The 26,001-nt window shown below is 36.7% G+C and overlaps 1 protein-coding gene across 4 annotated transcripts in view; it reads left to right on the plus strand.

The window, feature by feature from the left end:
• Positions 1-3,513: 3,513 nt before the first annotated feature.
• The window catches only part of CSN7 (COP9 signalosome subunit 7), a 32,488-nt gene continuing 10,000 nt past the window's right edge, over positions 3,514-26,001 (plus strand). For 2 of the 4 annotated variants that reach the window (XR_011701740.1, XR_011701739.1), the window contains exons 1-6: positions 3,514-3,639; positions 3,824-4,003; positions 4,076-4,240; positions 14,391-14,478; positions 14,554-14,774; positions 17,775-17,871. Coding sequence is in view for 2 of the 4 variants with exons in the window: in XM_071590460.1 (XP_071446561.1) it covers positions 3,836-4,003; positions 4,076-4,240; positions 14,391-14,478; positions 14,554-14,774; positions 17,775-17,933 (801 nt within the window). In the remaining 2 variants the exon portion in view is untranslated. Of the gene's footprint in view, positions 3,640-3,805; positions 4,004-4,075; positions 4,241-14,390; positions 14,479-14,553; positions 14,775-17,774; positions 18,121-26,001 lie in introns of those variants that run through there. The other 2 variants (XM_071590460.1, XM_071590461.1) reach the window with 2 other exon arrangements.

A 26,001-nucleotide genomic window follows, 5' to 3' on the forward strand; every position in this document is an offset into this window, starting at 1 on the left:
CTAACCCTTGGTTGACTGACAAATTAGAGCTTGGTCATCAGCAAACCTGTTTTTACGAATTCCCCTCCAACTTTCATTCCTACATCCAGTTCTTCCCATGCCTCTTTAATCATTTTCTCTACATACAGGTTGAAAAGCAACAGTGATAATGGGTAACCCTGCCTTACACCTCTTCCTATCACTGCCCATCAGGAGTCCCCATTTCCCACTTGCATCTGAGCAGTTTGAGACAGGTACAGGTTGTTGATTAGCCTCCTGTCCCTCCAATTTATTCCTATCAAATGCCTTTTCAAAATTTGTGAAACAGGCAAATACGTCCTGATTGTATTCTATATTCCTCATGATTAGTGATCTCATTACTGCTATGGCGTCACACATGCCTCTGCCCTTCCTTAACCCAAACTGGTCATCGTTGAGTATGCCTGGACCCAAGCTATCTTCATCTACATCATCGTTTTCTGTCTAACCTTGCTGGTCTAAGTTCTTTACCATACAGTTCTATGAATTCCTTCCTTCTCTCTTGGATTTTTTCTGTTTCAACCATTATCTCACCCATCTTGTCTCTTAACTGTTAACACAGATCTTCCTGATAGTGTCTTAATCTTCTTGTATGGTGTGCATATTTCTCCCTTCGCCTTCAAACTTTCCATCTCCTTGCACTACGTCTTCCAGCGTGCTTCTTTTGCTTTATTTGTTACCGTCTCAATTTATTACTTAACTCTTTTTACTTCCTTCTAGCTATCTCTTGTGTTTACATTCTTCCATTTCCTTCTCTCGTCCATCTTTCTGACTATCTCATCCGTGATCCATGGTTTCCTAGTCCTTTTCCTATTAACTGTGTCTGGAGTTCCATTTTTTCTTGATAGTACTTGGCTCTTTACCATCCACCATGATTTTCTCTATAGCCTGCTGGTACTCTGTCCTCGTCAAGCCATTTAATGCTTCTAAATTCCATTTTCTAACCCTCTGCCCCTGCCTTATCTTTTTGAAACAGACGTCACACTTCATAACAACCAATTGTGGGCAGAGTCTGCATCCGCTCCTGGGAGGCCAGAATATAATCTAGCTGATACCTTCCTGAGTCACCTGGCATATTCCATGTATACCTGCGCCTTTTTTGGTTCCTAAACCGAGTGTTGGTGATGACTAACCCCTGTCTCCTGAATTCGATTCCTTTCTCCCCGTGGTGTCCTACCTAAACTGTAGTCTCCCACCTCATCACCATCTCTTCCTTCTCATACCATCGCATTCCAGTCCCGCCATCACTATCAAATGTTTCCCTGCAGGAAAACATGTGATTGTGTCCTCTAACTGATTGCATACCCTATTAACTTCTTCCTCCATATGGTTGTATGGTGGCATGTACACCTGAACAATGACCAAGTTTGTCGGTTCTACTTTTATGTCAACTAGTAATCTTCTATCAGTTGCTTGCTCTATGTTAACTACAGTTCTTCTTACCTTTTTTTCAATATTTTGGCAACCCCTCATTGGCTCTCATCCCCTCTGCTGCATATGAATCCATAACTATCACTCCAGTAATCCCTGCTATCCTTCGATCTCACCTTGCGTAGACCTAAAATATCTCTTATTTCCTCTTTCCATTTCTCACTTTATATTCTCTAATTTTCCTGTCCTCAACATTGTCCTAACATTCCAAGTTGCTATTTTAACTAATTTGGTCTTCCTCTGCATTGCTGATTTCAGAGTTGGTTTTCGAGAAAAATCTTTACAAAAGAAATGCCAATTTTGGGTAGGTGGCACTAAAATCTTCTAAAGATGCTTCTTTATTTACTTTTATCTGGCTCTGCGATTAAGAAAAATTATTATATTAGAATTGTGGCTTTGAGCGAGGATTTGTGAGTAATTTATATGAAATCTGGTCAATTAACAGTTGAAGGAAGAGCTTTCTTATCACTAATTTATTGAACGAATGGCCAAGAGTACCGCAATCACCATTTAAGAAAATTAAGAAGGTGGCATCACAAAAATTGGTGAAAGCAAATTTTATGGCTGAAGACTCATAACGATAGTGAAATAATTTCTAGGATTATGTAGACAACATTTTAGAAAAAAATCAATTAGGTCATTTGCTTCATGAATACTTCGTTGATATTTTAATATTTCGGAACCCTGCAAGCCATCGCCAGAGTAAGCGGCAAGGAGTGAATACACGCAGACAAATTTTGCTCGTGAATAGAATTTTTACAGGTTGCCCCCTCTACATTAATCTACCAGAGTCAAATTCGGAACTGTTTGAAATTGTGGAAGAAGAAATAAATAGTTATTGTACTCTAAATGGTTCTCAGGGGAGAAATAATGCATTAAAGATACAGAAAATTTTATTTTAAAATATAAAAACCATTCTCGTCGATTTTGGCACTCGTGATGGCGATTTCTTTATCATGGTACATGGCTGCAAGTAGCACGATATAGGTTGTAGATTTTGAAGTAATAGCTACAGAGTATTATCATAGAATTAGATGCGGATGACAGCGATAATTTGGTACTGTACGATAGAGGCTTTTTTGTTATAATCATCCTTTATTTCTGAGGCTGTTCCTGGCCAAAGTTAACGTTAGTATATTACTATTATACCGTATTTTTAATGATGATACAGTAGCTGGCAATGTTTGATGGGTAGTCGGTATTTTTCCGGCCGTTATTTTTTTAACATTCAGCCAAGGATTTCTGTAGCCAGATCGGGCCCTAAGGAACTTGAAAATTGCCTTTATAAATTAATATCACACTCTCATGATACAGCACACAAGAATGATGTGCAGGTTCGTGTAATGTGACGCAATGAAGTTACATTAACTCTCTGTATCATGATATACAATTTTTGGCGTCACGGCCTACTTCGAAGACTATCAAAATGGCGATTATTATTTAATATTGTTTATTGCAGTAACATGCTTCCAAATTGAGAAAATGAAAGTTAATGGACTCTACCATGATTACAACCTTTCCACAATGTTTTTAAGATGCTTAGGACACGCGCTCTTGATTCATGTTCACAATTATTTTTTTCAATCGGGTAGTATTCAATCTAGACCTATTTAAGTTAAGAACTATTTCTGAGAAGTACATGTAGCTAATGCGTTAACTATTCCCTTTGCTGTGGGATTCACGCCTTTTAAATGGCTACGCTCCGAGCTTTGCTGGGAAAAACCGAATAAATTATGGGAGAAACAACGATTTTCAAAATTTCACATTTAGGCATAGTTGGAACTCTGTGGAAACTAACGACGAACCCACACACATCAACTAAGATGAATCCTTAGATCAAAATTGAAGTAAATTTCTGATAACCGAGTATAACCAAAATAAACAAAACAGTACATATTCAGTTTTCGACTGTTTTATGATATCCGTTTAATCGTTTTAATGTTAATTCGATTTTACGCACTCATATCAAGGCAATATATGATTTAATTGTATCGAAAATTATGATTTAAATTTATTTAGCATTTTTTTACGAAATTGACACACATTTCTAGACTTTCTCAAATATTATTGCAGTCCCCAGCATGGGTAAACTGCTGTAGTCAAGTTGCCAAAACAAGGTACACTGTACACTGAGGAAGTATTATTGGGTCTTGTATTTCCGAAGTTCTTTTCTGTAAGGGGAATAGTAAGGTGAGAATATGAATGTTTCTTAAGTTGTACTAAGTTAGTGTCGAATGCAAGTTTGCTTGAGAGGATAAGACAAAGGTTAGATTTACGAATCGAATTCATGCATCAACTTGATATGTTTACTTGTTAGATCTTATTTGAGGGGTGATGCTAACATAATACCATCTAGGTCAAATTCCTAAATCAGTCAGTGACCAAAATGATAGCCGAAAAGACTGCGGCTACTAGCAACAATCCATTAGAGCAGTTCGTGTTACTTGCCAAGACAGCCAAAGGAGCGGCTGCTGTAGAATTAGTGAAACAAGTTTTGGAAGCCCCAGGTGTCCATGTGTTCGGTGAACTTCTTGATATGCCAAATGTGAAAGAGGTAAACTGATTCATTGGTTGTGGATATTTATTTCAATGCTAAAAGTTTTTAACGATTGATATGTTTCTTTAGTTGGAAAGCGGGCAGTACGCAAAGCATTTCAACACTCTGCACTTGTTTGCTTATGGGACGTATAAGGATTATCTTAAAAATCAAAACAATTTGTTGGAGTTAACGCCTGCACAGAAAAAGAAATTGCAGCATCTTACAATAGTCACGCTTGCTACGAAAACAAAGGTAAGTTTGTCACTGATTATCCAAAACTGGTTATTGCTTTTATGAAATTAGATTGCCAGTTAATATTTTGCTGTTTTGTACTGAGAGTTTATGGGTATCAGCTCCCTTCGAATAGGAGCTTTAAGATTACCATGGGTACCTCCCTATAAAAAGTTATTTTTATAAACGGTTGGTATGATTTAAAAAAGTTAATAATAGCACACTTTTGAATGCGTATGCAAGGGAAATCATTTCAAAACTAATATAAATCCCACGGATTTGAAATATAGTTTAATAGTTGTGATTTTGGAAATCATTATGCATATCATATTTTTATCTATTATATAATAGTAATCGTGATATTCGTATTTATTTGTCAGTAATTGCCCAGGAATTCCAATTTTGTGCATGGGTCATCAGTTATACCTTGATATTCACCGCTAATTGCCATCATTCAATAACGTTTCTGGAATTATACGATACATAGGTGATATGTGGTTAGTTTCATTGTGCCTCCTTTTTTTAGCATTGGAAGCAATTTATTTATGGATAGGAGCACGCATTCTTGAAATAAAATTTGAGCATTCATATTTCTGGCGGGCTGTGATATTTTGATAAGATGAAATGCCCCGATAATTGGAATTGCCCCAAAGTGATAAATGTGAGATACCCTAGGTTGACTACAAATTATATGCAATTAATAAATAATATTCATATCATGAATTAACGTTCAAACTATCCCGGCAGTCTAGTTATCAAATGTATGTTTGTCCCTCCCCATGGGCTACAACCTTGATATGGTGGAAAGGTTGCATGTTCTTATGATCCAAAGATAGATGGAAATGTAGGAGCCAGATGAAAGTCAAGCCACACAGGGTCTATTTCTCTTTGAGATGACTGCAAAGGCACCTGCCACTGAGGGGCGGTAATTACAGTGATGGTGTTGCATACTGCATTGAGGAAGGCAACAGGAAACCACAGCAATTATTCCTCATAAGAAATGATGATGATCCAAATATGGAAACAAGGGGCCTTGGCCAATTGTCACACTTGGCAGTGAAGGAGGCAAGGCCTCCATTGTCATTGTCTCACAAGATCTTGGCACAACAGCAAATGGTAGAAGAATATAAATATAATGAAGCTACTAGTAGATTGGAGTCAAAATAAATTTCCATAGTCAAAACCTAATTGGTTAGGTGAGATGTCACCATTTATTAGGCATTATTTCTGTGAAATCTATGAACCTCTATGAGTTATTAGGTATAAGTGCAAATGATAGATATTCATTTCTCCATATTGCTTCATGGGACCCACTCTAGAATTCGAGACCCAAGTACATTGATCACCATTCTGAGAATAAAAAGGTGATAAATATAAAAAAAGTAATTTAATTTAGGTCATTATTATTTAAGACTGGAGCAAGAGCTATGCAAGCTTTGGAAAGGAATAAGTGACTCCAACCTTTTGCCCATATTTTAGGCCATTTTTCATGCACCACAATCAACAATCACTATCAGTCAAGCTATTTCAGGCAACTTATGTACTTAGTTCTCGTCTATTTTATGTCCTTGGCAGGGAATCCAGCTTCGTCAGCATGAAATCATCCATCAAAAGTTCCGGGGAAATCCAAATCTGTGATTTCACTTGTCTGATTCTGTAGTGTGTGTGTGTGGGTCATTCAGTAATTTCTTAGAAAATTTAAAAGATGACAGTCTTAGTATCAAAAAAGGTTTGCTTTTAGTAAGCCATGTCTCTCACTAGACTGCTGTTCAAATTTCAGGTATATTCTTCATGTGATTTCATTTTCACAGACGATTGAAGCAACAAACTATTTTATAGTTATAAACATGGAAAAGAGTTTAGTGCAGTGAATAAACACTTCTATTCTAGAAGTCATTAGACGGAAAGAGATCAAATTCGATTGGATGAAGTTGATGGCACATCTGCTCCTGTGTTTGCAATTGAGTTTAAACCTGGTCACACGTCCACTAATGATGAACATCGTTCAGGACGTCTAGTGTAATTGAATTTCTCCGTTATAATTGAAAAAATCCATGATTTGGTTTTGGGTGATCAACAAATCAAAGTTGGCAAAGTAGTTCAGGCCATAGGTAAATCACAAGGTACTGTGGTTTCAATTTTGCCTGTGACTTTATTTATTTGTAAACAATGGAAAATGGCTAAGCTGAAAACAATTCACATTGAATGAGGAGATCATTGCCCACTCACATGCCTATTTTGCTGACCTAAAATCTTACTTTCTGGATGGCTTAAAAAAAGTTGGAGAAGTGTGCGAAAAGTATCAAGCAAAAGGAGATTATACTGAAAAATGAAAAAACTCGACCTTTGATTTATTGATTGGCCCACGTAGCAATCGTAATGTGTGAATGAAAATGGTTTGGAAATGGAAATATTTCTTAAAACTCTCCCCATGAATCAAAATCAATGGCTCGCAGCATGTTAGCCTTCTTGAATAACCATACCAAGTTAACTATTTCATGGGGGAACTCATCAGAGATGTCACTTCTCTCCCCCCAAGTGTGTTTTCACCTGTGAAGGCTCCTATTAAAGCCATTTTTTTTTCACTTTTTGAAGAGGCAACACCCTTGGCACTGGCAGTTCTTGCATCACTGACTTTCTAGAGCCATTACTGTCTGACTTCTATTGATATCTTGAAGCAAGCAAGAATGAATATCTTGATAAACTAATTTATTCTACTTTCCCTGTTCCCTCCACCTGCATTAAATTCTCCTCTCCTCTTTTTTTCTCGGTGTCAATGATACTAGCATATTGTTAGCTTGCCTTTTCTTCTAGCTGGAAGATGTATCAATTGAAAAAGAAGCTAATTATGTAACACCTCAGAGCATCATTTACCCTCAAGTACCCTTAAGGTATCAGTACATAAGTGAGCACTTAAAATGCAGAGGAAGGCAAAAGTGCTGGTAGTCAGCAGCCAATAGCCAAAAATGCAATGGGATGCCATTTGTCTTGCAATAAATGTACATAATCAAAATGTGTGAAAGTTACAAAGTTTTAACGCTGTCTCTGATCTCCCCCTTTGCCCTGGTGGCCTTTGTTCCTTTATCCCTTCCATACATGTCACTAATGCTAGTGATGGATCTTCCCTTTGGTATTTCTTTACCCCTCCCTCTGAACCTTCTGTCTTTCCCCCTTCCTTTCTCCCAACACTCCCATCCCCCCCTCCCCTACGACTAATGCTATCAAAAGAGTCCAGGTGAACTATCTGCTCACTTTTGAGATGGAATACAGCTAAAAACCAACACATGCCCTTCTTGTTTGATGGAATTTATGTGTAGAATACATTATAATTGTATTATATTTGAAACTAAGTAGGTCAATAGGAACTGATTATTTAAATAAATATGAAGTCTTGCTTTATAATTTGGAAAATTTAAAGAGTGACTGCTCATATCCACAATCTACGTAACAAAAATGCTTATTTCCGGTTAAGCATACCTTAAAAACGTTGTGATATCTACTTGGTAACGTTGCAAATGTTGTACTCTTATTGTTTTTACCAATAGAGAAATTGCTTGTCAATACAGGGTCTGTTCCAAAAATTAGTAGATTACATGCGGGGAGAGAAAATTTATGGCAGATCACGGTGCAAATTACTAAAACTCTTCAAAATAGAACCATCGTGGATTGGCAAACCTTTGCCAGTTATGGTATTCTTTCTGGAAAGTGTCGCTGGGGACCTCATTCAGGCACATGGTCATGCCCTCTTTGATGTTATCCAACGTTCCAAAATGGTTGCCTTTCAAGCTCATTTTTATTCCTGGGAACAAACCAAAGTTCAGGGGTGAAGGCCACTTTCAGAGCAGTCGTAAAGATCACGCTAGCAGCTGTCTGATCTTCCGATAGCACTGTGGAGAGACTATCTTGGCGTACACCTTTCTATCATGGCTAAATCTTCTTTAAGAATGCAATGCACTGTGGTTTTCAGAATATTCCACTCTTCTGCTTACATTCTGACACTCTGGCATCGATCGAAATTGAGTATGTCTCTCACTTTTTGCACATTATTGTCACATTGTGTCATTGACAGATGTCCAGGGCTTTCCTCATAGTCAATCTCCTATCTACCCTCATGGAACATCTTGTGCTAACTGGAAAACATTCCTTGGGTTTCTCTGTAGGCACCCTTAACCATCTCTTTTATTGTGTTTTGTTTATAGCTGTTCTATGCATATACTCCTTCCATCTCTCTTAAATCTTCTCTGGTTCAATGAATATTTTTCCTCATTTATCTCTGTGTTATCACAAATTTTCTCGTCTTACTTTCGGACTGTTTTAACCTTTCTGTATTGCACTCAAATTTCACCCTCCCTTTGTTAAACTTTTCATGCCCTTGCCCTGCATCTTCCTCCTTGCTTCTTTACCTTTATTTGTTACCCTCCTCAGTTCATTATTTATCTCTTTATGATTTACGTGGTTTTTGTTGTTTATATTCTTCCAGTTCCTTCTCTTGTCTTTCTTTCTTATCATTTCGCCCTTTAGTAATCGTTTCCTTGTCTTTTTCATATTTATTATTCCTATAGTCTGGCTTTTCATACCCCTTTTTTTATATGTTCCCATTTTTCCTCAATACTACCCATAGTATATCTTCAATCATTATTTTCTCTAAAGCTCCTTTCTATTTGTTTCTTTTGATTCTCCTTTGTAGTCGTTACTCTTAATGCTTCTATTTTCTGTTTCCTAAAAATCTTCCCTGTATTAATATTTGAAATCGTTTGCTATACTTCATAATTACTGAATTTTCATCCAAATCTGCATCTGCTCCCGGAAACTGTGCGAATTGATCATGCTGTCCCTGAATTTGTAACAAACCATAATGAATTAAAAATTGGCATTTTTAATTAATCGTAGATTCCACCGTATCACACCTGAAAGTCTCATTTTATCCAAACCAAAATATAGCCTTTAACTGATACCTTCCTGGATCCCCAGGCATTTTCCATGTACACCTACATCTTCTGTAATGTCCAACTAATCCAGTCCTCTTCTGTGCTGCTGTTCAATTTGCTCGGCAAGTATTTCATGTGATGACAACCTCAGAAGCCTCCCCTTTGCCTCTGCCAAGCACAATATGGCTCAGCAAGTCGAACCCCAAGATTCATGGGATAAGTTATTGAGGTTGTTTCACATTGCTTTCCTCAATAGTGTTTTCAACATAACACCACCACTCAATGTCTACCACACCCGCGGCTGGAGTCTGACATCTCACATAGGAACCCATTACGCCAGAAACCATTAATTATCTCACATAGGAACAGACACTGTGCTGTCTACCTTTCATCTGGCCTCTTACCCTTCGACATGAGTAAACCTACAGGACATTAGTAAATGGGAGTCATGTAATTGTAAAGGTCTGGCAGATACCATTGGAGAGAACCATGAAGAGACCTGTTTTTGAACTGTTCCCATTGGCCATATTTTATCAAGATAAGTTTGTTGAACCATGATTTCAAAATAATGCACTGGATAGGCAGCAAGATAGTTGATACCTTGTCTCCTGTAGTGATAGAGTGTAGAGAATAATGAAGTGTGAACGTCATACTCTAGTGTGCTGAATCTGCCCATGCCCCATAGAAAATAATGTGATTTTTGAGGTGTGCTGAATGAGGAGAAACAAGAGAATTTTGTGCATTAGCAAGTAGTGGGTGGCCTAAATCAAAAGATAAAAGTCTCTGACCCCTGTAAAAAATGTCGAAGGGCTATCGAGTGAAGGGTTACTGTTCCATGGGAACAAGTCATATTTGCCACAAAAATCAAGGAGGGCACTTATATCTTAAATTATTGAATGTTATTTTGGAGTGGATGACCGTACAGCCATGGCAAGAAGAGTATTTTTTGGTCACATCTGTCGATGCGATATTGGAAAGATGGTGTCCAGTGTGAAGTACGAGTTAGTATGAGTTATCTAAGATTGAACATCAGAGAGCCATATTTTCCTCTCCCTATCCCAGAGGTAGTGGTCCAGAATTAATGAAAGTCCATTTTGTGGTAAATCTCTAATTGTTGTGGTTGTCTACTATTACTGCCAGTGAATGGAACTGAAATTCTTCCTCTCAAAGTGTTTTCTGGGAATGCGTACAAAAATGGAAAATGAATTAGTTTGTTGGATAAATGCCCCAATTCCAGATAATATTTGAGGAGAGAATCGTAGAAGTATCCAAGTACATTCTGGCCAAGGTAAAGGAAGCAAGTGTTCTTTTGGCATTACCAGAATATGGAAACATCCCAGTTGTTCGCTTAAAATTATACCCCGCCCAGATATTACTTCATTGGAAGTAGAAATTCTAAATTTCTATGAATTGATGACTATGGACGAAACATTCAAAAGAAACAAAAGTTCTGAGGGATATAATGGATTATTGAAAAGGAAACAAGGAGTTGAAATAATTCGTCATGACAGGATGTCCAAACCATTGCAGCAGTTGTTGTCTAATGATAAAGAGTTGGTTTAAAGTGGAAAGAGTCAGTATATTGTAGTTGTGAAAGAAGCAGGGTTGTCGAGGGCTTATAATGTTAAAAGTGGGGATGGGGTGTGGTACCGAAGGAATAGAATGCTACTCTTGGGAGGTGTTTCATTTGATTTGCCTGAGAAGGCAGCATTTTTCCTGTTTATGCTGATGATACATTTAAGATCTCATCTAGATTTTTTTCAAATGAATATAAGATGTGCATATTCAGTTTATACTTACAAGCGTCGAGTGACAGTTCATACTATGGATACGTGCATCTGTGCGTACAAGCTGTTGTAGTTCTGCTGCATGCTTTTTCAGTCTACCACGTGGTTGCCTATTCTGCTGGACTGTGGGCAAACCTCATCTCACAGATATGGCAAAATGTGTCATCACTCTGAGCTCTTGTTATCATTTCCCTTCATTTTATTGAAAACATAGACAACAAATAACCTAGATGTCTATGGCACAATTCAGGGGAGTTAAGGATCAAATAGCTACATTTTAAAGAAATCTAGGTTACTTTAATTAGAAAGAAGGCAGTATTTCAAACCTTATAATTTCTGAGAGTAAATTAGTTTCAAATACCTGCTCAATACATGTAGTATGCTGAAATCTTCAGATCTGAGCCATTTTTCTAACATTAGAAGATAAGGAATTTCATAAATTTAGCACAAACCATTGATTAAGGAGCAATTTCATTAAAATCATCTTCATGGAACATTGTGCATCTATTTTTAGAGAATTTTGATTAAAGTCCCTCATCAGTCAACTTAGAAGTCAATCAATTTTCTGTTTGGCCTGAAATGCATATAACATAAGACCTTAAGAGAAATGCATTTTCTAGGACGTAGAGGTTTGGATGGATGTTGACCTTGCTTCCTCATCTCATCAACTCTCTTTTTTAGAAGGATGTCCGATTTCTCATTTTAAAGTCATGGCAGTAGCCACACACTTTCTGATATCTGGTATATCAGCTGCTCACCCCCACCTCCCACCCACGCCATGCACTGCTTATAGCACTGGAACCAGAATCTCTCGTCTCCCCCTCTGCGAGTAGTCAAGTCTCAACCACGTCAATGCTGAGTTCCCTGCTGTGGTGATCAAAGGCCAAAGACATAATTACAGAGTAAGGGATGAATGAGGAGACTAATTTTTGAAAGGGTGTCTTCAATCTTTGCTTAACCAAAGGATCTTTCATCAACAGTGTCTATGATATAGTTCCACAATTGGAGTACATACACACATATAATGTTCACACACCCATATATTTCATAAACCCTTGCTAATGCAGACTGTTTTGAGACAGAGGTTCAGATTACATGAAATCCAAGTTGACTAGGGATTTGACAAAATCCCCCTGAGTGTTTTATCACCATTAATCTTGCATTCTCTTAGTCACTGAAGACTTCAAATGACTTCATGTGATGAACAGGAAACCTCAAGTATAAAAATATCTTATGCAAATTTGAGGAAAGCCTATTTGTATGAATTACGAGGGTCATCCGGAAAGTAGTACCCGTTCGTGAAATAAAGACACAAAAGTAAATATTAACAAACATAAAAAATTTTATTTGAAAGAGGATACTTTAAACTACTTCTCAACATAATCTCCAAGCAAATGAAGGCATTTGTCATAACGTGTGACAAGTTTCTGTATTCCTGCTGCATAGTCCTTCGCCGCCAGCTCATTGAGATACGCGAGGGACCCATCTTGCACAAATTTTTGCATAATGCAGATGGTGTTTAACAATTTCATGAACAATTGTTCGAGAAACATTGGGAAAATGCTCACAGATGTCATCAATTGTGACGCGCCGATCGTTCCTCACGAATTCGTCAACTGAGCTCACCAGTTGGTCTGTGATGACAGACGGTCTCCCCGAACGCTCATCGTCGTGTGTGTTCCCCCTCCCCATGTTGAAGTTGCGACACCACCGCCGAACAGACGACTCGTCCATTACATTGTCTCCATACACCTCCTTTAATTGGCGATGAATATCACATGGGCGAACGTTTCTTGCATTGAGGAATTTAATCACTGCCCTCACTTCACAACTGGCGGCGTTCTCAATTTTTTTAAACATTGTAAACAATCACAGAAACAACACAGGCAATGCTAGCGTCACGCAACTTGGCTCAGAGAAGGCAGACAAGCCACTGAAGCTATCTGACCTCGTCCAGCGGCTACTCGCGTCGTCAGCACTTCATGCGGCACGAACGGGTACTACTTTCCGGATGACCCTCGTACATTGCAGAATGTCCTCTGTAATTAGCTCATTGATTCTAAAGTGCCTTCAGTCAATTATGATAATATGCAATTAGCTACTTTGTCAATGGCATTATTCCATTTATTTTATCTTTTTACATTCATTAAGTGAATAAATGCAGCTTTTACTTAATGAGTTCAAGTTTAACTTTATGGAAATGGCCTAGTTTTCAATTGTAAATTTTACTAGTGCTGATGCAATTCTCGATCAACTCTGTTCTCTTGGATGCTTCAATTATACCAGTCACATGATACATTTGGCAATTGTAAATCATATTCAGCCATCTGTGAACTCATGACTTTCCCAGAGACCCTTTAATTACAAAAGTAATGTCCCCTCCTAAACTGTCGTAGCCAACCACTACTTGCAATGAAGTTCTCTTCTTGTAAGTGTTTGGCAAGTTTTTGTGCTGCTTCCTGAAGTTTAGTGCCATCAATTTGTACACAACTCGTTCGCTGCCGTGCGTGTATCACCTAAGGGTGACTTCTTCCAGTTTTCCATGTCATGGTAACCTTAGTGTTTTCCAAGACTTCTGGTTGATATTCTGAGCCCCCAGGCAGATTCCGTGATTTTAATCCTCCTTTTTCAGAGAAGAAATAGTCTGTTTAGCTATACCATACTCAACAATCAGAAAAGTCATAGGGACCCAAGCTTTCCAATTCTCAATTTCCTCCACCTTGCCTATATTGTTCAAAGTGATGCATTTTCTTCTAGTGCCACACTTCTTTGATGCCATTTTCATTAGACCATTTCACTGCAAGAAGAACTTAATTAAGAGTAATTAGGTCTGTCCCTCAGAAGCTTTGAAAGCACATGGAAAGATCTGGCTATCTCTCATAAACAAAGTGTGGCAACTGTGCAAACAGTGCAACCATCTTGTGACCCCATACAAGAAACTTCCTACACTACGAGGCCAGACTTAACAACAGATTAACCTGGGTCCAGATTAGCAGGGCTTCACTGTACATACATACACTCACATGCATAGACTAACCACAATGCATCTGTCCATTGTGTATCCATGCATAGAATCAGTTTGTCCATATTTTTTTAGCCCTTGTCTTGTATTACGACAACCAGGTGCATAGAAAATATTTTGACTCTGGTGGTGTCGTGGCTAGAATGCATAAATGGGCAGAATGGAAATATTCGCTGCAAAAACTAAGTGTAAGAGTATCATATTGCTGCGATTTGACTATGCCTGATTGCTATTCTTTAATATTAAGCATTTTTTTGGGAAATCGTAATGCTGATATTTGGAAGATCTTTGTGTTCATTCATTATGAATGAAGCTGTGAGATAGGAATATCCTGAGAAAATTGACATTTGGTTTTGTATGACTGGAAAGGCATACTCCCACAGTTGTGGGAGTTTGTTTGATTGACTTGTATTAATATGGAAATCTTTTTCCAGTGCATACCATACGCGGTTCTTTTGCAAGAACTGGATATGAAGAATGTGAGAGATTTAGAGGACCTCATCATAGAAGCTGTTTATGCCGGTAAGACTTTGCCATTAGCTGCACATGAAATAGTCTTATTTCCTAGGTAACACAAGTTGAGTAATTTATTTTCAGATATTATTCATGGAAAACTTGACCAGAAAAATAGTCAATTGGAGGTGGACTATGCTATTGGTCGAGATATCAGGGCAGCAGACATAGGAACAATAGTTTCAACACTTCAGGAATGGTGCAACTCATGTGAAACTGTGTTGTCATGTGTGGAGACTCAAATTAATAGAGCTAATGCAGAGAAGAATAGACGTGTTAAACATAAGGAAGCCATTGAACAAGAGGTATGGTATCCAATGTATTAAAATTTTAAGTTTGCACTATTGGCTCTTGGTATTTTCATAAAATTGTGGAAGCCAAGTATACAAACTGATTGACATTTATGTCAAAATATTTTTGGGTGTGTTTAGACATTCTGCAAATTGTGGCTGTCATATTTTATTGAAATTCCTTCTAATAGCTTTCGCTCTGGTTAATCCTGGCACCAACAATATACTAAAATTTAATTTCATTTCACTGCGTTAAATTTTTTAAACCTGAGATAGGGTAATGGCTGCAGACCCGGAATTGGTTAATGACAACCCTCCAAATTGATTCCTGCCAGTATCTCCATTCCTTTGTGCTTCCATGTGCTGACTTTTCCATCATTTGCATCTCATAATTCATTTTTGCCCAGCCTCCTTAGTTTTTATCTTCTGTAGTTCTTTCTATGATGATATCAGTCAAATATAGCCTAAAATTGTATTTGGTGTTCATTTGTATCAGCCCTCCATTCAAATGCTCTCGCAACTCTCTCTCTATAAATCATAAACAAATAAGAAAGAGCCTATTTATAAATCACCACTTATTTTCATTAAACGTACTTCCATTATCTATGGTTTTCTAATACAGGTGTGCTGTTATAGCCCCAATCTTATAGCCACCTCAGGTTGAACATCATGTTAGGTTTTGATGAACATTTCATAATTCTCTTCACTTTAAATAGTTCCTCTGATAGAAAACCTATCCTTGAGCTATTCCTCTTATTGTAAATATCTCTCTTGTGTCCTTCTTTAATTTTATTTGAAATAATTTTCCTGATTCAGATACATACTTTCAAGTTTATGTTGTCCATTCATGTTTCGTTTAGGATGAATGGTGCTATGATCTTTTCTAAACTGCTGTGTGTGCTTTCTCCTGATCCACATGGATGTTCATTATCAATTGGTCTTTTAATATACCCTTCTCTACAGAAACTGTGAGGGCAGGAACTCGGAACTTATTTTAAGCTGTCCAAAAAATTGAATTTTGAACTTTGCTTTGGAGCTCATTTTTACTATTTTTCTAAATAAACACAAAGTTGTTGAATCAATTTACAAAATAAAAATGAAACCACGTGGTGGATATGGCTGAAACTTTAACAGCAGTCTAGCATGAGATGAGGTTTATGAAAAGTAAACCTTTTTCAACACTACAAATGCGACCTCTTGGATTTTCTAAGTAATTATTGAGTGACGATTTGTGCAATACTAATATGTATTTGGGTGGAGTTAAGTTCTTACAAATTAGTGTTTTAGCACTTAGGTTGCACACTTTTGTGTTTTACCTGCTTGCCATACCTGATGAAAAATTTGGGATTCTATGAGATTCTTTGGGTCCATTGAGTAACCAGAGAGGTCATGTCTCAAATTTTGTTGCAATTAAAAATTATATTTTTATTGTAAAATATTTCTTAAATAGACCTTTTGCTTCACTTTGTAATTGGCCAGTTTTAGAAATTGAATGAAGATAATCTGCACATTTTTTATTGAATTGATGTGGAAGCTGCTTGCTTTTGTTTCAGATAGACCCTTTATTCCTTGAGAGCATCAATACAATGCAAATATGAATATTTCATCTCTCCTACATATTTACCACAAAGTAGTACTTTGCTGGTAGGCCATTAAATTTGCTTGACAGTCATTGCAGGGTCCCATAACACACATTCTTCTCTTTCTTTTGGGCTGCTGATGTCCCAATCATAGTCAAGAGTATTCAGTTGTATACAACCCTGGATCACCTAAACTAATAGGCTTCTATCAAGTCAGATGCTTTTAGTTTGTCAGTCAGTCTAAAATTTAAACTCTGAAATTTTCTTGGGCTTCAGAGGAGCAAGATGAAATAACAAAATACTGTACAAAATCTATGTGGAATTTCCCACTCCACAAGGTATTTCATCTTGACATCTTGGCCTTTTAAAGCCCCCAAAATTTCAAAGTGTAAGAGGGTGCCTTGGTAGCTTAACTGACTAAAGCACTCAGCCAGGCATTGAGGGTTCCAGCTTCGAATCCCAGTTGTGGAAAATGGTTTTTACACCTTGAAGTTGTTGCATTGTAATGTGCATTAGCAGATGACTCTGTTAGGTACTGTTGTGGCATCTGTCACAGTTATTTGAATGTATACAAGCTTAAAATCATGTCTGAATATTATTTGCCCATAACTTCTTGGAATTATGTGCAAATATGTCTGCAAATATTGTAAAGCATGTAAAAAGCCTGCCTGTGTATTGCTGAATGCAGTGTATACTTCCTGCACATCTGGTGTAAAATATTGTGATATTATAAAATGATTGTGTTCCCAGAAGGAGCTTTTTTGCCCTCTTCCTTAACATCAAAGCATATTGTACTGAGATGTGGGTGCATTTTTGTTCACTAGCCTCATGTGTACTCAATTGGGGGATTGCTTCATTGCATTTTGGAAAGGCTGTCTCATGCATAAGATGTGTTAGAGCCATTTAAAAAAATGTCAGGTACTTTAGGAAATTGTTGAAAATCCATTCTTGTGTGTGATTATGCCATTGTGTTGTTTTTTTAACAATGTATTGTCATTTCCATTTCCATTGATCATGTGTTTTTGAAGTGTGTGTGCATGCTCATTGTGAATATGAACCCAGTCAAATTCATATGGAACAAAATGACAGATATTTTCTGTTATGTGGGGGTAACATTAAAAATTTGTTTTTTAATTAATACTTAGTTGAGGTATAAATATTTATAAATGCTCTTTCATCAGATGTTCAGATGAAAAAACTCTTCCGTCAGCCCTCTTGCATATGCCATGTACGACACATAAGAGGAAAGCACAAACCATATTATTTCTCACCTTTTATGGACCTCTTCCGTTCTTTCATTCATAACTGTTGCTCCAACAACCCCTGCCAGTGTGAATGACATTTTTTCCCCATTGAATATTGTGAAAAAACACTTATTAAAATCAGGAGAAATTGTTGTGTAAGCGCACTCACTAATTACCGCCAATATTTGCAGGTCATCAACATCAAGAAGACTCTGAAAACTCAGGCACAAGATACAGATGAAGCGATGGCTACAGACACACGGGAGGCAGTTGCTCAATGTGACAAAGGTAAAAAGCAAATGAAAAGCAAAGGTCTGCGGGGGAGTGGAAAATTTTGGCAAAAGTCCTGAGACTCTTAACACCTGTGATAAATGAGGCTGTGTGCACATTCAATTATATTTGTGTGTCTGTATGGTTCTGTTGAGGAGGGAGTCCATGTGTACCCAATTCATGAGACTTCTCTGGCTGGAAATGTTGTTTGGATATAAGGATTCTTTGTATTTTGTGTTCTCCATTTATATTAAACTGTGTAATGAATGTTTTGAGAACCTCATTTCCTTAAATGTTCCTTGGACATCTTTCAGCCTGTTAGGTCATTTAAAAATTCATTTTGGGTTATATGCTTAATTATGGTGGAATATCTGCTAGAACACTTTCCAGGATCTTTATATTATGGTTTCTAGGATGTTAGAGTTGAACCCAAGCAAGTTGTGAAGAAAAAGTATTTGTGCAGTCCTTCCTTTTGCAAAGAGTAGTATTTTTAATGGCTTTGGTAGCCATTTTTTTACATTTCCATTCAAATGAATGGCTTTGGAGGAGTTGTGCTTGGAAGTGTACGTATTTATGCTTAAGTGTCATTGAAGCTTGCACATGTGTAACGGAGTTAATGACTTCAATTCCAACATATATTTTCCAAAAGGTATTTTTCTACAATTTCTTCAAAACTTTATAGTGCTTATAGTTTTTACCTGATCTTTTTATTCTTGAAGTTCCAAATAAAAACTGCATTTCTTTCATTGGTATCTGTATTCCTGTTGGTGCCACAGACCAATATATTAGCTAATGAAAAGTGCCAGCATGTATTTTAAAGTTTAGACCGGCCAGCCAGCATATAGGTTGCACTTTTTCTCCTCAAATACAGCTGAAATATTAGCCGTCTTATGCATGGGTAATCAAAATAAGGTGATATTAGTGTCTAAACTTTCTGGTTTTATTAATATATATTTTTAAGCATTCTATTTCATTTGGAAGTGTCACCTGTCTAGCAACTTGTGTTCACCCAAAAGCTACCTTATCCGGTAGACTACCAATAGTAATAATAATTGCATTTTGTTTTTTTGTGAAAGAGTGGTTTTTAATAAATCTTTCCACATTTTTTTTTCTTCTGTAAAAATAATTGTGTGGTATATTTTTTGCTTCACTCAAAAAGAGGAACAGTGGAACCTTGCTAAATGAGCACCTCGCATAGCGAATAATTCAGATACGAGCAAAATATTTTTTTTTTAATGAGTCACTCAATGAACAAATTTTTACTTGACAAGGAGAGAGGGATTTCTGGAATAATTGAGCGCCGTAGTTTGTGCGTAGCTTCATTTTGCTAGCATCTTAGTGTCGCTAGTAATCAAACATTTTTCCAAACTTGTGCCCAGACGTACAATTTGTGATTTCTTTTGGCAAAGTTTAATAATAAATTGTGAGTAGTTTTAAGAATGTCCCTGAAGAAAAATCAGCAAGAAGACAGCTATAGGAGAATAATTATAACCATAGAAATGGAAAAGTAAGAACATTTTCATTGAAAAGTAAGAACAAGGTATTAGCACGGCTGATCTAGCATGCCCAAACAATCGGTCCACATCAATGATTTGCACTATCCTCAAGAACAAGGATAGAATTAAGGAGATAGATGCTTCAAAGGGAGTGTCAAGAATATATATGCAACAGTTATGTAGTCTCAACCACGTTGATAGGTTGCTTCTCATGTGGATAAACAAAAAGCAATTGCAAGAATTAACTAGAACATCATTTGTGAGAAGGCACAAGTGATTTTTGCTGACCTCGTTCAAAAGAAGCCGGGATCATCAATGGACGAAGAAGAGATATTTTAAAGAAGCTCTGAGTGGTTCAAGAAGTTTAAGAGAAGAACCTTCACCATGGCGTTTTGAGTCATGGTGAAGCTGCAAGCTCCGACTTAGAGGTAGCAGAGAACTTCATTCATGATTTCAAGAAGCTCATAGATTCTGAGGGTTACCTGTCACAACAGGTTTATCATTGTGATGATATGGGTCTCTTCTGGAAAATGATCCCAAAGTGAATCCATGTAACAGCAAAGGAGAATACATATCCTGCCCGAAAGCCAATGAAAGACCATCTCACGTTGGTATTTTGTGTCAATGCAGGCAGAAATTTGCAAACCAAACCCCTGCTAGCTTACTATGCAGGAAATCTATGAGCCTTCAAGAGTGTTAAGTCCAGTAGAGCAGGCTAAATGCAATGTGGAGGTCGTTGTAAAAATATGGGGTACAAATTCTAAAAAATCTATAAATACTTTTCTTGGCATAAACCTTGAATAATATTTATTTTTTTGGGATGGAAGGCATTATTGTATTTTACATTAATTAATAGGGAAAAAATCGTTTTGCTTTATGAGAAAGATTCCAGAATAAATATTGCTGGTTATGCGAGGTTCCTCTTGTGTGTGTTACTTGATCAAGCAAAGATTTGGTGAAATCATATAATTTGGATGTGAATGGTGCTGCTCCCTACTTTAAGCTAAGCTCTCTTAGGGTGTACACTAGCAGTCAATCTACATTCTTCGCATTATTGTATGAATTTTAGTAAAGCACTTTCAGCAATATCCTACTCTTTATACAGGAGATTATCATTCAAAATTTGGGGGGGAGGGGTGAGGAAGTAGCTAGGATGACCATTGCTGGATGGGCATGAGCCTGTTATCCATGTGCAATCACAATCATTGCAATAGCATTCGCCCATCAATGACAACATAGGAACAGCAGAGTATTAGTATGTTTTCAAATGTTGGAATGCATTTTTGAATTAAGCATTTATTTACAAATCGTCAAAGTTATTTTAGTGTTGAGATTCCATGGCAGAGCATGGCTCAAAAACAATGGAGATTCTTATTGTGATATTGCTTTCAAGCAATGAGTGATGACGTTTGCCAATAAACACAAATAGAGCAGCAGAGAGAAATTTTAGATCACTGCCAACTGAAGAGAGAATAACTTAACCAGAGGCAGGGGGAGGAGCTAGGAAAAGATGTGTATAGTAAACACCTTTTGTGATATTAAATTGCAAATTTGTCCAAACTAAAAGAAGAATTAAACTCTCAGATGAATATTAGACCACAGAAGATTGTGATTTTCAATTTGTACAAAAGTTACTCAGTAATTAGCAAGAGTTATTGCTACTAACAGAGACTGAGAAAAACTGTCTGTGGGTGTGTTTGTGCATGCTCATCCTAAGAGCTGGATGGTTGAAAAGGGGATGAAGTTGTGTATGGACAGTATGCTGTCTAGACGTCCCAAAACCTACCTTGCTGGAATAGGATCAGTTACAGAGACACAGAACAACAGCTGTGGAAAATGAAATCCACCAACTGAAAACTCAAATAGCTGTAATTCCAGGTGGCATAACGAGCCTGCTCCAATCTTTAGAGATTTGCATTAAGGAGCCTTTTAAAGGATAAATGGAACAGTTTGATTCAGTGTACAGATTTGGAGGTGATACCTTCAGGAAGGAGGAAGAAGCCTAGAATTTGAAAGATTTGCGAATATGTCTAAACTTCTTGGAATGCTGTGAAATGTTAAGAGTTGTAAAATAATTTAAGAAAATATGGAATTTTCAACTTAATTGATGGCACAGAGAGTGCTTCGTTATGCATACAACTCTTCATTTGGCTCCAGCCATTGAGATTGGCAATAAAAAGACACCTAGCTACAATATTCCCTAGTTGCATCTTTATAAACATAAATAACTTAATATTAGTACAATGAATCACAACGGAATTCCATGATATATTGAGTAATTATTTTCCTTGAAATGTGTATGAAAAAAGGAATCCTATACTTCGGCAAATTGCAATACTTTTTTACATTGAATGTAACGTTTTTTTTACTATAAATGGTGTAAATAATTGCATAAAGGTGAAATTATTGCACCAAACATAGTTTGAAAGAATAATAAATTTACAAAGAAAATAGTTTTTGTGACTTGCTAAGTCATACCTTATTTGTCACATACACTAAAAAGCTTAGTGTATAGAAAACTGCTATAACTATAAAAATAAGTTAACTTGAAAGCTCTATCAAAGAAGTGATGAAAATTTAGTGAATTGCATAACTTTTAGTTGGCCTCTGCACACATTCATTTTCTAACTATCCATTTTCTATCAAACTACTTCTACCTTTGGACTGTTTGTACAGCACGTATTTGGACCAGGCATATGCCATGCATACCATTTTATCCATGCAGTTCAGGAACTATACTTCTTCTGACCATGTTTTCCACTGCTAACGATGCAATTGTTTTCTTTCATGCCTGGAAGTTGTCTTTGTCCATCTTATAACGTACCAATCGGTTGACCTGCAGGTGTAATTACATCATTCTCTTGTTTTCCCGAGCCATTCAGACTCCATGGTCTCTCTGATCCCTGGTATGTATTGAAACATAGTTTCTTTTGCTGGACTGTTCTCTTTGTAGATTAAGCATGAATTGAGAACCAAGCACACAAGAAAGAGCTTTTTTTCAAAACTTGATCATGACAAACTGAAGTTGGTAGGAATAATTTCTTACTGTTTTCATGATTTATGCTGAGCTCAGTGGCCATGTTGAATCAGCATCATTATTACAAGCATCATCTCCACTATCATCTATCATTCCAGGTTTGACTATTTATCCCAGTGCCTTTGTCATTGGACGTTTTCAATTATTTGGTCTATCCGACATACACTCTCCCCTTGTCATCTTTCTCTTAGCGATGACTAAAAATTTAGCGAATCTTCATCTCTGTTATTCTCTAAAGTATAAGAATTAATTTTAGTTTTCTCATATTTATGGTTACCATTTTAGGGAAAAGAAGGGAAATTTTCCATATATCCATGCTATTTTTCAGCCCACTTCACCCATTCATGCACCCGCAAATGAAGAACCTGATTCCCCTTGAACAAAATGGATGATGTCATTTTTTGAATAAATCTCCTCGTATGCTTTTTCAACCACATGTTAAAAACTAAGTAATCCTCTCTGTCATAGAATTGCTGCCTGTATCTCCCCATGTATTGAATCGCTTGACAGTATGCAGTCTCTTGGATAGATAGCGAGACAGAGAAAAGTGTTTACAAAGTAACTTTTAGTCTCATCATTATTGTTTTATTCTCTTTTTCTATCATTTTATTCGAGCATTTTAGCATTCTTCGAAGCAATTCACTCTGGAGAAACAGTTACAAATCATAAACGATTACATTACAAACATTGGATTTACCTGTGCTTTTCAATGTGAAAATGTATGAATTGAGAAATAGAGCTAGTTCTATGTCTTATAAGATTATTCATAATAAATATTAAAAATAATAAATGCATTTATGATAAAGTTGAGAATACACCCTTTTAAGTGTTATCCATTAAAAATTATGTAGTTGTTACGATTTTAATAATAGACCATGCTTAAGCCAATATATTGACTCATCACAATTTTTGCCCTAGAAGGAAAAGCCAATAAATTGGCCTGTGGTACTAACAGGGTTTAGAGCAAGTTAAAAACATCTCTAAGCAAAAAATCATCTCAGCACTCATCTCAATTATTTATGCATGCTTGTCTTCTCCCTTCTTTTGAAAAAGGTGATTGTGTCACCAAAGTATTTAAAGAATAAAAATTGTGACTGTCCTTTTTTGTGTTTTAACATATACATGCACACATCTTTATACACTCTTGCACTTATAATTTATACACACTTATAAATAAGTAGACATACGTGTGTGTTTGTGTGCATATATAGTTGGCTACATTCTTTGAAACCTCTTGTGAAGTAGTGCTGTTAAAAAAAAATTAAATCAAGACTACAGATTTGGGTTCTTGGGACACAAACACTAGGATTTGGTTCAGCAATATTTTTTAATGGACATACTATAACCTAGCTACCAAAAGTCATTTTGTACTTAAACTTATGTAAAGGTGTTATTTTTTTGTTTCTTCATAAAATTGATGTTTTATCTGATGTACCTCAGCGTTTTCATCTGCCTTCCCCAGCATAGTTAGGTGACCAAGAGCATTATCAAGTAACAGGAGTAACTTAAAGGACAGATTTGCTTTTTTAGGTATCAAATCTCTGGTCTAAGGCACATGGAAAAATATGAACTTGTCAAGGAGCAATGCTGCAGTTAATGAAGCCTTTCAGTTTGATTTCCAGTTGTTAGAAATATATTTCCCTTTAAGTCATACAGTTTTATAGCTTGATGAGATAGTATTAGTTTACCCTCAAATGAACTTGAAGGATTTGAGCCCTAATAGTATAAGATGGTCCTTAGCTGCCTGGGATACAGGTGCTAATAGGCCCTACTTCGAATATACATTCTTCCTGGCATTTTTATCCAAAATAAGATTCATACATAGAAATCAAAATATTTGCTGGGAACTATTAAATTCTCTTTTTAATCAAGGCAGTTAGTTATGGGTTAAAGTTTTTGGCAGTATAATGATCAACAGAAGCTGTTTCTCACTAATTGCAGTATGACATTTAAAACTCTTTTAAACCTCTCAAAACAAACAGACTTGCCACTAAGAGAAAACAAGTGGATAACTCCATATTTTTCCCACTTTTAAATAAATTCAATACCCAGTCTCATATGATGGCTGAACAACAAAGATGCAATTTTCTGGTCTTAACCATGGGCACAGCAATTTTTTCATCCTATGATAATGAGCATTTGGTCTCTGAAATCTTTTAAATGTCTTAACAGTAGAAATTTCAATGGCACTAAGTTTCTAGCCATGCATTTCTGTTTTTTCTTCTCTTAAGACAACTTTAACTTACTTTGAGAAGGAATTTTCAAGATTACCAGAAATAGAAGAGACTAAATATTAGTGCAGTAGTCACCTTAATAGCATGCATTTACCAATACTTACTGATAAAAATGATGAAAGATACAAATTAATACCTGATGGTACAAGGGTGATCTGAAAAGTTCTTGGCCTAATGATGAAAATTACAATTTATATTTTCTAATAAATTTTATTTTTCAACAAAATTGCCTTTAATATTAAGAAATTTCAACCAGCGGTGTTCCAGTTTCGTCATTCAATTTCAGTAGTGTTCTTCCGGAAGTGCTGCAAATTACTCATTTACAGCACCAATCACTTTTTGATTGTACGAAAAATATTGAGTGGGAGGAAGGTCTTGAGTTTTGAGAAGAGGTAGCAGTCCAAGGGAGCCAAATCCAGGGAATAAGGGGATGTTCCAGCACTTCATAGTGCAAATCCATCGAACAGATACTTAATTGGGCAGGTGCATTGTCCTGATGGAAAGTTTTTTTTTTCCCCTCTGCAAGCCAGCACTGCTCTGCTTTCACAAAGTTGTGCATCCAGTTTCGTTTGAAGTAAAGATTAGTACTCCCCAGTTATTTTTTTACCTTTCTCAAGATTTTGATCAACAGAATTCCATTTGCATCACAAAAAACAATGCCATGACCTTTTGCACTGATGACATCCAGTCTTCGCCTTCTTCAGAACTGTAGAACTGCCCTCTATCCACTGCATTGGTTGTTGTTTTGATTCTGTTGTGTAATGGCAGATCTATGTTACATCCATTGTCGCATGTCAATGCAGAAAATCACTTGTTTTTTGCAAAGTATACCAAGCACTGTTTGGAAAGTGTTGTCTGAATGCATGGTTGATCCAGTGATCAAGTGTGGCACCCATATAAGGCAAAGCTGTTTAATGTTAAATTCCTCGTGCAAGATGTAACTAACTGACATTCTTTTGGTATCCCTGCAGTTATAGCAATCTCATGCACCTTCATATGCCGATCTTCCAAAATCACCCTACACGTATGCAATCAATTGGCATTCAACCTTTTATTACAAAGAAGTTTATTACTGCATGGTTCTAATTTTTTTTCCATTTCTAACAACACACACCGCAACTAGTTCAAATGACTGCCCTCCTTGACCTGCTGGTTGGAATGGCTAGAAATGTCACGCAGCAGCAATAACTTAAGTCTACTGTCAGTTGTGCCAACATAAGGGAAAACAATACTGCAAGAAGTGATACAATATATGGGCAAGGCCAAGAAATTTCAGACCACCCTCCTACTTATACGACCCCCTCCAGGTTAATCCAAAAAATGCAGAAGAAATGGGGCTTAATTTCAACTGCAGAGCTTGAGTGTCTCTGTCCAGGTTATT

The sequence above is a fragment of the Hetaerina americana genome, unplaced genomic scaffold (assembly GCF_022747635.1).
Source record: "Hetaerina americana unplaced genomic scaffold, ioHetAmer1.1.p SCAF_4, whole genome shotgun sequence".
Lineage (NCBI taxonomy): Eukaryota > Metazoa > Arthropoda > Insecta > Odonata > Calopterygidae > Hetaerina > Hetaerina americana.